Source organism: Marmota marmota, unplaced genomic scaffold (genome assembly GCF_001458135.2).
Source record: "Marmota marmota marmota unplaced genomic scaffold, marMar, whole genome shotgun sequence".
NCBI classification, from domain to species: Eukaryota; Metazoa; Chordata; class Mammalia; order Rodentia; family Sciuridae; genus Marmota; species Marmota marmota.
The window spans coordinates 1234545-1247444 of NW_026000021.1; the positions used below are offsets into that span (position 1 = coordinate 1234545).

A 12900-nucleotide genomic window follows, 5' to 3' on the forward strand; every position below is an offset into this window, starting at 1 on the left:
TCTCAGAAGGTAGGACTGAAGGTAGGTGAGAAAGTCAGAGAGCGCACCAGCACACCTCGAAGAAGAGTAGCTGACACAAATGTTCTGGAAGGATCCGCGCTCCAGACATTTTCTTCTTGACACACACTATCCTGCTCCCTTGTTATAAACACAGTAATAGTTTTCCTGTGTTTCTGGGATTACAATTGAAAAAGAATCCATGGGTTTTGTGAAAGGCACTGCAAGCTGTGGTCCCAACCTCTCCAAATGACTCTGGTGTCCTGCTATGTTCACTTCCCAATATGTCCTAAGCCACATCAGTCTTTCTTCAGCACATTATTACTCACCCCATTCCTCCTGCCACAGGACCCTTGCGCATGCCAATTCCTTTGCCTGGGACCATCCCTCCTCCTTCGTCTAGCTAACATCAGCCTATCTTCCCGGACCTCCTCTAACCAAGTCCTCTTTCCAGTCATTTGTTTCCAATGGGCCATTGGTGTCTCCTTCCTAGCATTCATCACATTGGTTTGCATTTATTTGTAATTATTTGATTAATTTGGTTTCCTCACTATTCTGAAAGGTCCCTGTGACAGAGAACATGGCTACGATTAACCCTGAGTTTCTCCCAGAGCTGACCACAGCACACAGAGTGTCAGGCCTGGGGCTGCAAATGCTGAGTGTGGGTTACGGGTTCCCTCCCCTGACAGCAAGACGTCCTCAGGAATGAGCCCCCCAGGGTGCAGTAAGGGCAGAATCAGGAGGCTGGTGTCCTTGTCAGGGTCAAAGGTCAAGATAGCATCCCTAGGAATGGAGGAAGGGGTTTTCCCAAGCAGGAACCAATCCCCCACTCCTGTCCATCATTCCTGGAGGAGGCAGATCCTGGGATAGAAAATGAGGATCACGGAGCTGGGCCTGAGCCTGCAGGAAGGACCCTCCCTCTATTGTGCCTCCTCACTCTCCCTTCCCACCATCCACTGGTGGGAGTGAGGGGCTCCCCCAATTCCTGGGCCCTTCTTGCTTGCTCAGCTCAGACTGCCCTCACTTAAACAGCCATGATCAAGTCGGCCAGGCACGGCTTTTGATGAGCTAAATGCAAAAACTTGGGAGAGTATTTCTACTTTCAACTCTTTCTCTGGCTCTCTCTTCCTCAAGAGACTGAGGAAGTCAGCTCTGAGGTTCAGATGGTATAGATGCTGTTAGATCAGAACGTGTCTGCCCTTTCCTTCTCTTGAACAAAAGCTTCTTGGAACAGGCATCAAGTTTTAAAGGGGAGGTGGGGGCTGATAAGCTGAATTAGCTGTACATTTGCAAAATATGCAGCGAGTCCAGGGACCCACAAAACGGCTTAAAATGTCTGTCTTCCTCTCTGACTTACCACTCCCTTGTCCCGTGTGTCCCCCAGAAGTGCACCATTATAGAGGCTTCTGCCATTATAGAGCTCATCAAGGGCCAAACTGTTCCTGTCCCCTGCCACTTTAGCAATGGTGCTAAAATCTAAAAGTGCCATTGAGTTCTGGGGGCTGGATGATGTCTCACACGGAAGAGCCCCAACATGTCCCCGCGGGGGGTACTTTTCACCCTGTACCTGGGTTGCTAAGTGATTGAGAGATGGAGTCATCTCTCTTCCCTTCCTGGTTTCTAACTTGGCTCTGCCATTTGCAATTGTCTTTGGGTAACATCCCCAACGCTCCAAGGCTGAGCTTCCTCACCAGTCAAGAGGTGATGGTGGCCTGGGGTTGTGGCTCAGTGGTGGAGTGTTCACCTAGCACGTGTGGGGCACAGGGTTCGATTCTCAGGGCCACATAAAAAAAATAAAATAAACATGTAAAATTAAGGTATTGTGTCCCTGTACAACTAAAAAAAGAAAAAGAAAAGAGGGAATCTAGATTCCACCTTCAAATACACTATTGACTCCCAGCAAAAGAGACGGAGAGGCCATGGAATTCCATATGCATCCCTGGGAAGACTGCTGCAGGGGAGGGGAGCCAGGCTCTCAGGGTGAGCTCCTTACCTACTTAGTTTAATTTAGTCATTTATTCAATAAATATTTCCCGAGTCCCTACTGGGGTTGATTAAACAGACCAAAGTCACTGCCTAGATGGAGCTCCCATCCTAATGAGAGCTGATCTCCTGGCTGAAAACCACAGTTCGCGTTGATCGTGCCACCAGGTGCCACCTGCCGGCCAGCCTCTTCATTTGCTGCCTGGCTAAAGACGGGGCAAGGGGGAGGGAGCTCTCGGAGATGTCCATGGCTGAAGGATGGTCGGGACCCATTGCGACAACAGGTGATCTTTTGCAAGGCACCCTCCATGCCTACCCTCCCCCTAGTGTAAAAGTCGAGGCCATCCCCGTGTGCACTGGCCTGTGATAATTCCAGGAAACGGTGTGCATGTTGAGCGGGCACACAAGCATCTATCAGTGAGGGATGGATGGTACTACCTCTGGTGTTCACCCACAGCCCACGGCATTGCCAGGTCACCCCTGGAGCTTTATTGATGATCCCTCCCCAGCCAATCCCAGGGAACCATCCAGGTGCTTGTCTCCTTTCCACGTATGTGTGAGCCCAAAGACACCTTGGGGACAGAGCCGTGAGCTCAGGGCTTCCATCAGCTGCAGTCCACGCCCGCGTCCTCGCTGTGGTTGCAGTTGTGGGAGCCCCAGTTGCTCTTATTGCAGTTCCACAGGGTCAATTCTGAGCCTGTGCAGGCGACATCGTCCAGCCAGATCTTCCCAGTTCCTTGAGACAGAGGAAGCAAGGTGGAGAGGAGAGAGGGATTATGGTCAAAGCAGAGCTTCGTCTGGGGTAGATGGCCACGTCCTCCACATGAGGTCAGGCCCAACGTGTTCAGAGCTAGTCTGGTCTTTTGTACTGAGTCTGATTCCTTTCTTTTCTCTATCTTCGATAGAACCCTCGCTCAGAGCTGTGATCCTTCATCCATTTGAAATCTCCCCCGAGGGTCCCCCAGCCTGCTACGGTCTCCACCTTTCCCAGAGCCTTTTAAACCACACCGTGTCAGAGGTCTGAAGCTTCCACAGCTCTGTCAAACCCTCTCACTTCTGATAAGATTGAAAACAGTTACATTACTTGATTACAGTCATTTACACACCAACGGGACTTTATATAGGTTAATCTATATGAGGAAAACGTGTATTTTAAAGGCATTTTATAGCCAACTGGATCCAGATTAGAAAGCAAGTGTACACTTTGGGGTAGGGTAAAGGCAGAGGGCTTTTGGGGGAGGTGACCAGTCTAGTGTCTGTGCTTAGTCAGCTCCTAGGAGCAAAGAAAGGGGCTCAGCCAGGGGACTTAATTTCTTTGCTGATGATTTCACCTCTGACTATAAAAAAATAAAAAAGACATAAGCTGAGCTGATGTCTAGCACCTCAAGACATCTTCCGTAAATTGATTAGTAAGTAGTTAGGCAAGCACGGAGCTACTCCCAGCCTTCTCAGGTATTCCTTAAAGATGCTCACAGCCAAGATCGCTGGGAATCTGGGTTCTGGACAGACACAGAGAATGTTTTCACCTAGCCTCCATTTTCTCCTTTGTTTGGAGAGTCAGTTCCTGAAAATACCCATGTGGCATTCTGATTCCAGGACCAGATGGACACTGAACCAACCAGGCCAATCTTAATCTTGTAAAGCCTTCACTGTCAGGGCTAGGAAAGAGAGGGCATCTTTCCCCTGGCGGCGGGGGGGGGAACAAGTCGAAGGAGGTAAGTCCAGAGCACTGAGCTTCTGCAGCTTGAGACAATACTCCTCTCCTAACCCAAGCCACACCGAGTCACCTGAAATCAAAGGTTGTCCACACACCACTGAGCACCTCCAGGAAGAGGCCCCTGCTGGATGATTCACTTACCGCCCCCAAAACTGCCGAGGGCCGTTCCCCTGGAGAAACCCAGCATGCGGCAGAAGACGGTGGCGTCAGAGTTGTCCCAGCCGTCATCACAAATTGTCCCCCAGACGTCGTTATAGTAAACTTCAGCCCGACCACGATTGCTGCTGCCGACGATTCTGGCATGTGTGAAGGATGTGCCTGGGTGAGAAAACATGGGGGGAGAGGTGAAGAACCTCCCAGGGCCTGTGTCAACGCAGGCTTTCCCTGTCCATTTCTGGAAGTCCTCCAGCTATAGAAGAGCAATCCCCCGGCTGGCTGCTGTCAGGAGTCTGGGAAACTCCCAGACACACACACACACACACACACACACACACAATTTTCCAATATGGAACTGACTCCAAAGCATAAAGAAAATGGAAATATCGATTACCTTTTTGACCTTTTTCTCCCTTTTCTCCTTGCGGCCCAGAAGATCCTGTTGCGAGGAGAAAACCCACACAATTTGAAGGAACCACAGAGCCAGGATGCCCTTGCTCTCCTTTGCCGGGAGTGGACTGGAGGATCCAGGGACAAGAGGATGCGGGGAAGTGGGGGCCAGTTCTCTCCTCCAGCTTCACCTGTGACCTGGCATCGTGGGGACTGGGATGTGCCCTCGTACCAATGGTTGAGCAGGGAGGAATGGGCCTGAGCTATGGTAGGAAGGATGGCAGTTGGGTTGTGGAGGGATGTTTCACGGGTATGAGGCACGGGGGTGGGACAGGGGTTACTCCTGCACAGAACCATCCAGTTGGTCATGGATGCTGGGGAGGCCGAGGGCATGGCTGGGCGTGGCTGGAGCGCTCTTGGCAGGTGGGCTGTGTTGTGTCACTGCCCTGTGCTCAGTGCCCAGGGCAACCCCAGCACATAATCCTGCCAATGGACTGAAGAAGCTTCCCCTGCTTGGGTTCTGAAAACCCGTATGCCCTGAAAGCAAGGCCAGTCTCCTAGGAACCCAGGAATCACAAGACAAGCCTCACCTTTTTGTCCTGGGCTCCCCGTCAGGCCAGATGGTCCAGGTGGTCCAGGCCGTCCAGGTGGTCCTGCAAGACCTGTCGGCCCGGTTCTTCCCATTTCTCCCTTTATGCCTGAAGGGCCGAGAGGAGAGAGATCGCCCTGTGGATGTCCTGCTCTGCTTCTCCAAGGTGGACCCAAGGATCTTGGTGTTTCATCCACGAGTTACTCTTAACCACCAGGTTCCCCGTGAATGGGCTCCTTGAACATTTAGCCAGTAGCTTAGTCCGGCTGGGGGCTGTTTAGGCTCCCTGATCCTAAATGAATGCTATTGAGAATACGCAGGTGGGAATGGCTGGCCAAGTTCCAAACATTCTGCAGTCCATTCTCAGCAGATGACATAATTTTATAGACATTCTAGTCATTTGGGGAGAATTTGCTAGAACATTCCTAGGCCAGTGTCTCCTTCAGTAAATTAACATAGTCATACAATATGTTACTCACGAAGAAGAAAAGTTGCTCTGGAAATTTGTCTGAGAAATTTTGCTTCAGCATTTGTTATGGATTGGATATGGTTTGAGTGCATTCCCCAAGGATTCATGTGTGGGAACTGGGTCCTCAGGGTTAAGAAGACATGGGACCTTTGGGAGCTGGGGCCTAGTGAGGGGTCTTTAGGCCAACTGGGGATACTGCCCCAGACTTTTTTTTTCCTGTCTGGAGATATGATCTCTCCATCCCATGTGCACTCTCACCCTTATGATACCATTCGTCATGAGGCCTTCACCAGGGCCAGCAAAATGCCCTTGAACCTCCAGATCTGTGAACTCAACAAACCTCTTTTCTTTATAAAACTGGCCTGGCTCAGGTATTTCATTATAGTAATAAAATGGACTAAACAGCACTCACTAAGGCCAGGCTGTTGAGAAGACTAGAAATACTGCATGGTAAGTGCTGAGCTCAGTAACCAACTATAAGCAAGTGCTCAGTATGTAAGGTCGATACTGAAAGCCTAGAAGATGCAGCAGGGGGAGTACAGTGAGGTTTCAGGAGCTGAGAAAAAAGACCAAAGCAGGGGATGTGGAAGCCCCCAACCATGAATAGGAGACGGAGGTTGCCCAGCTCCATGGGGGCTACACAGGCTGGAGCCAGCACCTGCAACAGCAGCTCACGAGCCACCCTTTGCCACCCTCAGCCCCTGCGCCCCCAGCCCCGACACTGGATTCTGACTTGCTGCCCTTTCCAGGTTTTTCAAGAGAAGAATCAGGGCTTGGATGGCAGAACCTTAGAGTCTCAGCCTCAACTTTGAGGGAAGGTCATAGCTATGCTTTCAAAGTCAGTAAGACTCAACTTGCAAGCACGCAGGACTCACCAGTCATGATTCTGAGAAATTAAAACAAAGCCAGCCCTTTACCTGGGATTCCTGATTCTCCTTTTGTCCCTTTCTGTCCTTGAATTCCTAAGATCAAAACAAAGAAGATAATAAAACTTCGATATTAGACACTTTTAATCTTAGACACTCTCTACCTTTTGTCTGATTAATGCAGATGGAAAGATACATTGGTTCTCCACGATTGTTGAAAACCTCTTCAGCAGAACATAAAAGAAGACAGGCTGCAGATAAATGGAGTTGGGGGTGTTTGGCGTATAAATAGCAGGGTGCTGGATTAGCAGACCCCAGACTCACCGGCCGGCCTTCCCTGTCCACCAGAACCCTCACTTGGTGTCTCCTCCAATCCCCTTCCTGCTACATTTTATGGAGAGATATTTATTGAAGAGAATTGAGAGAAGATTTGGAAATAAAGTTATCTTCATTTCCAGAAGGCTGTGGAGGGAACTTAGTGACCACCCAGAGGTTGGGGGTGTCCTCACCCATAGTAGATGCTCCCTAAGTACTTATTGGTTTATTCATGGTGGCCTCCAGTATGGGTAAAGATTCATGTGGCTAAAGGTTTTTATGTTCAGAAAAAGGAAAAAATAATAAACACATGGTTGGTGATGGTTCTATTTGTGGTTAATGTGAGAGGTTCCTCCCTCCTTCCTTCCTTCCTCCCTTCTTTCTTTACTTTTCTACCTCCTTCTTTCCCATTCATCCCTTTATTCAATTAACTTTGCAAAAGACCCACTGTCTCCTGCTGGGACCACTTTGTGGATCACAATTGACTCACTTAGCAATATCGTGGACTCTCCATTTTCAGGGCAAACATTGACTTATTTTGGAGCGCTAGGACTCCCCAGGACAGTTGCACCAACTTGAGGAAATGCAAGTTCATTACCAAGCAGCAGTCCCAGGAGAGTAACAAGGGGACACCAACAGCTATTCACAAGCATCTGTGCTCATGCCGTGCCCTGGACCGGCTTCCCACCCAAGACACGGCCCTCATCACAGGGTGCCCTTCTGATGAGCACCAGAGCCCCCAGGGAGCTCAGTCACCCTCTTTGCAGTTTCTGGGGGACCTTCTTACCTGCCCTGCTCCTGTTGCCAACTTACTACCTGAATTTCCTGAGCACTGTGGTGTGTGCTGGTCAGCCTGTAGGCCTCTTGAGAACTGCTTCTAGGGATGAGCCAGAGAAATCTTGGTTCCCAGCAGCATCTCAGAAGACGCCCAAGAGGCCTGGTGCTGCCTGAGGAGGGGCATTTAGAGCCAGGAGCAGCAGAAATCCCTGGCAGGTTCCCAGAGGGCAGCCACTCCACCCCTCAGGCTAGGGATGGGAACAGAACTGAGGCAGAGAGAGGTTCTGGGTGCCTTTGAGGTCAGTCGCTGGCAGACAGGCCCTAGCTGTCCTGACCCAGTGGTCATGCAGCCTGGTTGAGTCTGTCTCTGCCCTCTCCTGGCTCTGTGACCTTGAACCGGATGACCCTGCTTGGAGTCTGTTTCTTCTCTCATTCTCCCCATTGCCCCGTGAAGCCGTTGTGAAGCCCCAAGTGGAGTCATGTTTGCTAAGGGCGGAGGTGAATGTCAGGCCAGTGCTAAAGAAATGGTGTCATGAGGACCCCACAGACCCTGTACACGTCTGTCTTCCCTCCAGGAGCCAAGTGTCTCTGTGTCTGGCACTGCGGTGGAGGCTCTGAATAGGCACAGGGAAATCTTTGCTGTTGACCTCAAAGTACTGAGCTGAGGCCACCTGAAGAGGTGGCCAATATCTCTATTTTGCTTACTTACCTCTGAATAGCATAGTTCTTGACCAGGGGGTCATTAAATAGGAAAATGGTCCACATCTCAACTCTGGCATGTTCTGTCCCCATCCTGGAGGGCACCATATTGCAGCAATCTCTACCTCAAAGAGCCTGTCACTAGAAGCAAGTCTCGGGGACCCTGGAGTACTGTAACCTCCCCTATTGTCTGCACTCAAAGACGTACACCTCTCCAGCTGTCCTTTAAAACACTGTACAACAAACGACCTCTTGAAGCCGGGAGCCACAGAGGAGTCCCTGTTCATTAGGCCTATCTGATGACCCCCTACTCTGTTCCCCACAATCTTCCTTCCCAGTCCTTGACCTCCAGGGGGCTCAGCATTAGCTGCTGACTGCATTGTACCAGACACGGTGCCAGGGGCTTTACCCATGCCACCCCCTTCCATCTTTCACCTACCCCACATGGTAGTGTTATTTCCTTTCCTTACAGAGGAAGAAACTGACATTCAGAGATGCTAAGTGATTTATCCAACAGGACTTCATGGTGAAGTCCCGATGCATGGCCTCCCATTGTACCCTGCTCTTGCCTTTGCTCCACCAGCACGCCAGGTTCACCCCTTGCTGAAGTTTCACTCAGGCTGTCCTTTGGTCCCTGAGATACCTCCAGATTCCTTTGGGCCATCCCTTTCCCCTAAGAGAGGTGAAGTAACCTAGAGTGTGCATCAGAATCACCTGGATGGGACTTGTTGAAAAACAACATAATACACCACCCAGAGTGGCTGAGTCAGTGGCACTGAGCTGAGGATCTGAGAATCTGCATTTCTTAAGCTCCCAGGGCATGCTGATGCTGCTGGTCCAGGGACCACGCTTTGAGTAGCACTGGCCTAAGCAAATCTTACTCATTCTTTCTTTCTTTCTTTTTAAGTTTTTGATGGACACAATATATTTATTTTTATGTGGTACTGAGCTTCAAACCCAGTACCTCACATATGCTAGGCTAGTGCTCTACCACTGAGCTACAACTCCAGTCCCTCAATCTCATTCATTCTGTAGGGACCAGTTCATAGCCTACCTCTTCAGAGCAGCCTTCCTATCCCTGTAGGATATGCCATCCCCACCCGATCCTGGGCTCTCATGGGTACCACAGTTCACAAGACAAGAGTTTGGTCCTTGATTACATGCCTTCTGAGATGCGTTTAATGAGTGTCAATTTAGTCTTCAAAGCTCTTCCTTCAAGGGGAAGAAATCAGAATTTTGTTTTGTGTGATTTCTCTCTGGGCCTTGCTGGCTAAGTAGATGTTGGTAGACTGACTAAATGATCATGGGACAGTAATCACTTCACTATCCACCAACACAGTGTCCGTACTAGATTGGCTACGACACGCAGGTGCAAGGAATGGTTGAGCTGAAAAGTAGATCTAGAACTGCATGCTCTGAAATCACAGATACCAGCTCTTCCTTTTCAACCACAGAACGGGTATAAACCCCAGCAAACTGGAAATCACACACTTATAAAGCTGAGAAGCCCAAAGGTTTATTTGCAAAGTATTTTTAGGGAAATGATCCCCCCATCTCTAGAGAATGGTTAGAGCATGCATATTCCCTTTGCTTAGTGTTCCACAGATGCTCTGATGGAAGTCAGCTTCTCTCTGCTCTGAGGGGAAATAGCTATTCCACACTCAGAGTGCTGTCCAGCTGGTGGGGACTGGTACACTCTATACTAATCCTATGCCACCAAAGAAGAAACCGATGCCCAGTGAGATCAAGTCCTGGCCCACAGTTACCCAGCTAGTCAGGGGCAAGCCCAAGTGGAAGGTCAGGCCTCCTGATTCTGAGTTAAATGTAGAAGTGCCCAATACATTAAGAAATTTCCTTAAATACCATCTTGACTTACAGTCTGTGTGCAGCCTGACAACGTTAGGATTAATCTAATACGTGAAAAATTGAGCTGTGTGTTAAGAAGTGATATGCTGGACAGGTGACCTACAACTTGGATGTGTGTAGACTTCTCAGATGTCTCTAAGAAACATAGAGGAAAATTAGGAGGACTTTTTAAGTGACTATTTAGTAATCTGACTTGGTCAAATTTAATAAGTTCTTGAACTACCTGAGTATTCAGTTATGAGGAATGGAATAAACTGAGAAATATGTTCAGGATATAGGGCTTAATTGTTATGGATTATCTTTGTTGCTTATCTTTATGGTAAAACATCTTAACATGCCGATGAGAAAACAGATTTCAAGTTATTTGCACTTTGGCTTTGCCTCAATGTGAAAATGGAAGGTCCTAGAAGATTCTCATTGTTATGTGTTAGACATAAATCCATTGAGATGAAAAATTTCTGATTGGGTTGGTGTTTTGGAGCTTAAATGATCTGACTTCTTCTAAAGTCATTTCATAGAAGGGAGATGGCAGAAAGAGTCATGTCATGACTTCAAGTCAAAACTGAGTCCTGCCTTGTTTCCAAACTAGACTTTTCAAAGTAGCTCAGGGATGTAGAGCTAAAGTTCAGTTATTATTATTTTTTTTTGCAATCTTTTGAAAGAGAAAAATCTGGAAAACTAAGTTGGGGGTTTGGATGGGAGCCTGTTACTGTCAGGTGAAGGAAATTAACGTTAGAGAAAATTCCGCTGGAAATAATGTCTTACTTAATAAAATATGGAGTTTATCTTCCCAGCAGAAAAAATGGAATTTCCTGTTTTTTTCTTTAATCAGACAGAGATGGCTTATCTCCCTCAAGAGGTACAAATAAGTGGGAACATTCCACCTTCCCAAGCTGAGTGTGGAATGGAATAAACTGAGAAATATGTTCAGGATATAGGGCTTAAACGTTATTATGGATTATCTTTATTGCTTATCTTTATGGTAAAACATCTTAACATGCTGACGAGAAAATAGATCTCAAGTTATTTGCACTTTGGCTTTGCCTCAATATGAAAATGAAATGTCCTAGAAGATTCTAATTGTTATGTGTTGGACATAAATCCATTGAGATGCAGATGAGAAAATAGGTAGGAAAGAGGTCTGGCGACTGAGCCAGGATTTACCTATCATAGGATGAAATGTTCAGGAAGAGCTCAAGGCTCTTCTGTTCAACAAATTAGAATAACGGTGTGCCATTTGACACAACAAAATCTAGAAAAGCACAACTTTGTAATCAGATTTTAGGATTAACTCCGAGAGTCAATGCATGCTAATCATGAGCCCTTGAGCAAAGGCCTTACCCTCTTTGAGCCTTTGCTTCCTTGGCTGCAAAGTAGGAAGGCTAACACTCAAGTGTGCGGATTAGATGAACTAAGATCGTAGGAGTCAAGTTCTGCACACAGTGCCTGGCCCAGAGGCACTGTTCATAATAAATGGAGCTCTTATTAGTCATAATTAATGCACAATAATGAAATCTAGCTGTCACCTAGGTCAAACCAACACACTCTAATTTCTCTGTTTTCATCCAAAATACCTAGATATTCTCTTGAGAGATTAATGATCTTATTTACAAAATGGGAAATACATCAGTTTGAAAACCTGGCTTGATGCATCAGAATGGGACAGTCACCATGGTAACTTTAGTTTGGGGAATACCAGCATCCTGACATTGACAAGTGTACATTGTCTTTCATGTTGGGAAGATCTGACTCCCCCTCCCCTCCACTCCTCCTTCTCCTGCTTCAGAAATGAGCACATCTAATCTCTCCAGAAATTCAGTAGCCTTGGACTCAGACATGATATACAGACCAGATATTCCTCTCTTGGAATTCCCCTCTGAGAGGTCCACAGAGATGATCTGTCCCTTGATCAAGGCCACCTTTCTGATTTTATATATATGGTCATTATCATGTGTCCTAAATTGAAAACGAAATTCATCGTGTTTACCTGAACAGTCAGAATTAGGGGGTGACCCTTAGAGTTTGGCTGGCTGATATTTATCACTAGGGATGATTAGTGACGAACCCATAAAGATACTCAACAGACACACAAGGACTTGATCCTCAGACTGTGGCATCTTACGTTAACGTTGGCATGGGTGAACCATGTAGGGCCCTAGAGCTTTAGGTCTCCTCTTAAGATTGGGAAAAGCTACTACTGCTTTTGTTCTGATCCTTTCTGAACTAGGATGAAGGGGGAAGGTGACACTGTCAGAGTCTCCTGATGGAAACTGTTAGAGAGGAAGACCGCAGGATGGAGTGGCGTGGATAAGACCACAAGCTTCCAATCAGCACAGCCTAGATTCCAACCATGGGTGCCCATCTTAACTGGCTGCTTGCCTTTGAGCAATTTACCATAAAACAGCACTAAATAGAGTGCTTAGTTGGTAGGGTTGTCATGGAAATGCTCAATATCATGGGCCACTCTTATCGTACACACGGTCCCAGGATGCAGCATTCAGGGTGGGATTCCCTGCTTCAGACAGTGGGAGACCCAGACATGGGGTCTCGGGGTGAGCACAGTGCCTCAGTGAGTAAAGTCATGTTGTTGCTCAATATTCTGGCTTAGCCAAGAGCTCTGGGTCTGGCCATGGATCAGGAGCAGAGAGTGACCACTACTTTAATGGAGGGAGGAAAACCAGTCTTCCTCAGGAAGCCACACAGAAAACCTAGGGAAAGAGAGCTTCAGGCCCCAAGTCAGATGGACCCAAAGAGAGGGGACCAGAGAAGGTGGAACTGTAAGATCAGAAAGGACAGTCAAGAAGTGAGGGACATCTGACAGAGGGAGATTTTCTCAAGGTGAGAACTTGTTAGTGGCCTTCTGGTGGCATCTACATGGGATACCACCTGGCAGGGCCCTGTCCACACCAACACACAGTCCATGAAGGAGATAATGGCTCTGAGGCTGGATGGAGTAGAAGGACAGAGAAGGTGTCCTTGTCATGGCTCCCAATAACCTTCAGGAAAAACTCCAAAGATCAAAGGCCCAGAGTCCAAGGCTTCCCATGTAGCAGTGATGAATGGGGGGGGGGGGTGG

At 47.9% G+C, this 12900-nt stretch overlaps 1 protein-coding gene across 2 annotated transcripts in view; it reads right to left on the bottom strand.

Annotated features, from left to right (window-relative positions):
* Positions 1 to 2446: 2446 nt before the first annotated feature.
* The window catches only part of Marco (macrophage receptor with collagenous structure), a 38630-nt gene continuing 28176 nt past the window's right edge, over positions 2447 to 12900 (bottom strand). For both annotated transcript variants that reach the window (XM_048810427.1, XM_048810426.1), the window contains 7 exons: positions 11177 to 11188; positions 6528 to 6534; positions 6219 to 6265; positions 4834 to 4941; positions 4248 to 4292; positions 3839 to 4015; positions 2447 to 2716 (listed from right to left, as the gene is read on the bottom strand). In XM_048810427.1, coding sequence (XP_048666384.1) covers positions 2586 to 2716; positions 3839 to 4015; positions 4248 to 4292; positions 4834 to 4941; positions 6219 to 6265; positions 6528 to 6534; positions 11177 to 11188 — 527 coding nt within the window. In that variant the 3' untranslated portion in view covers positions 2447 to 2585. The remainder of the gene's footprint in view (positions 2717 to 3838; positions 4016 to 4247; positions 4293 to 4833; positions 4942 to 6218; positions 6266 to 6527; positions 6535 to 11176; positions 11189 to 12900) is intronic.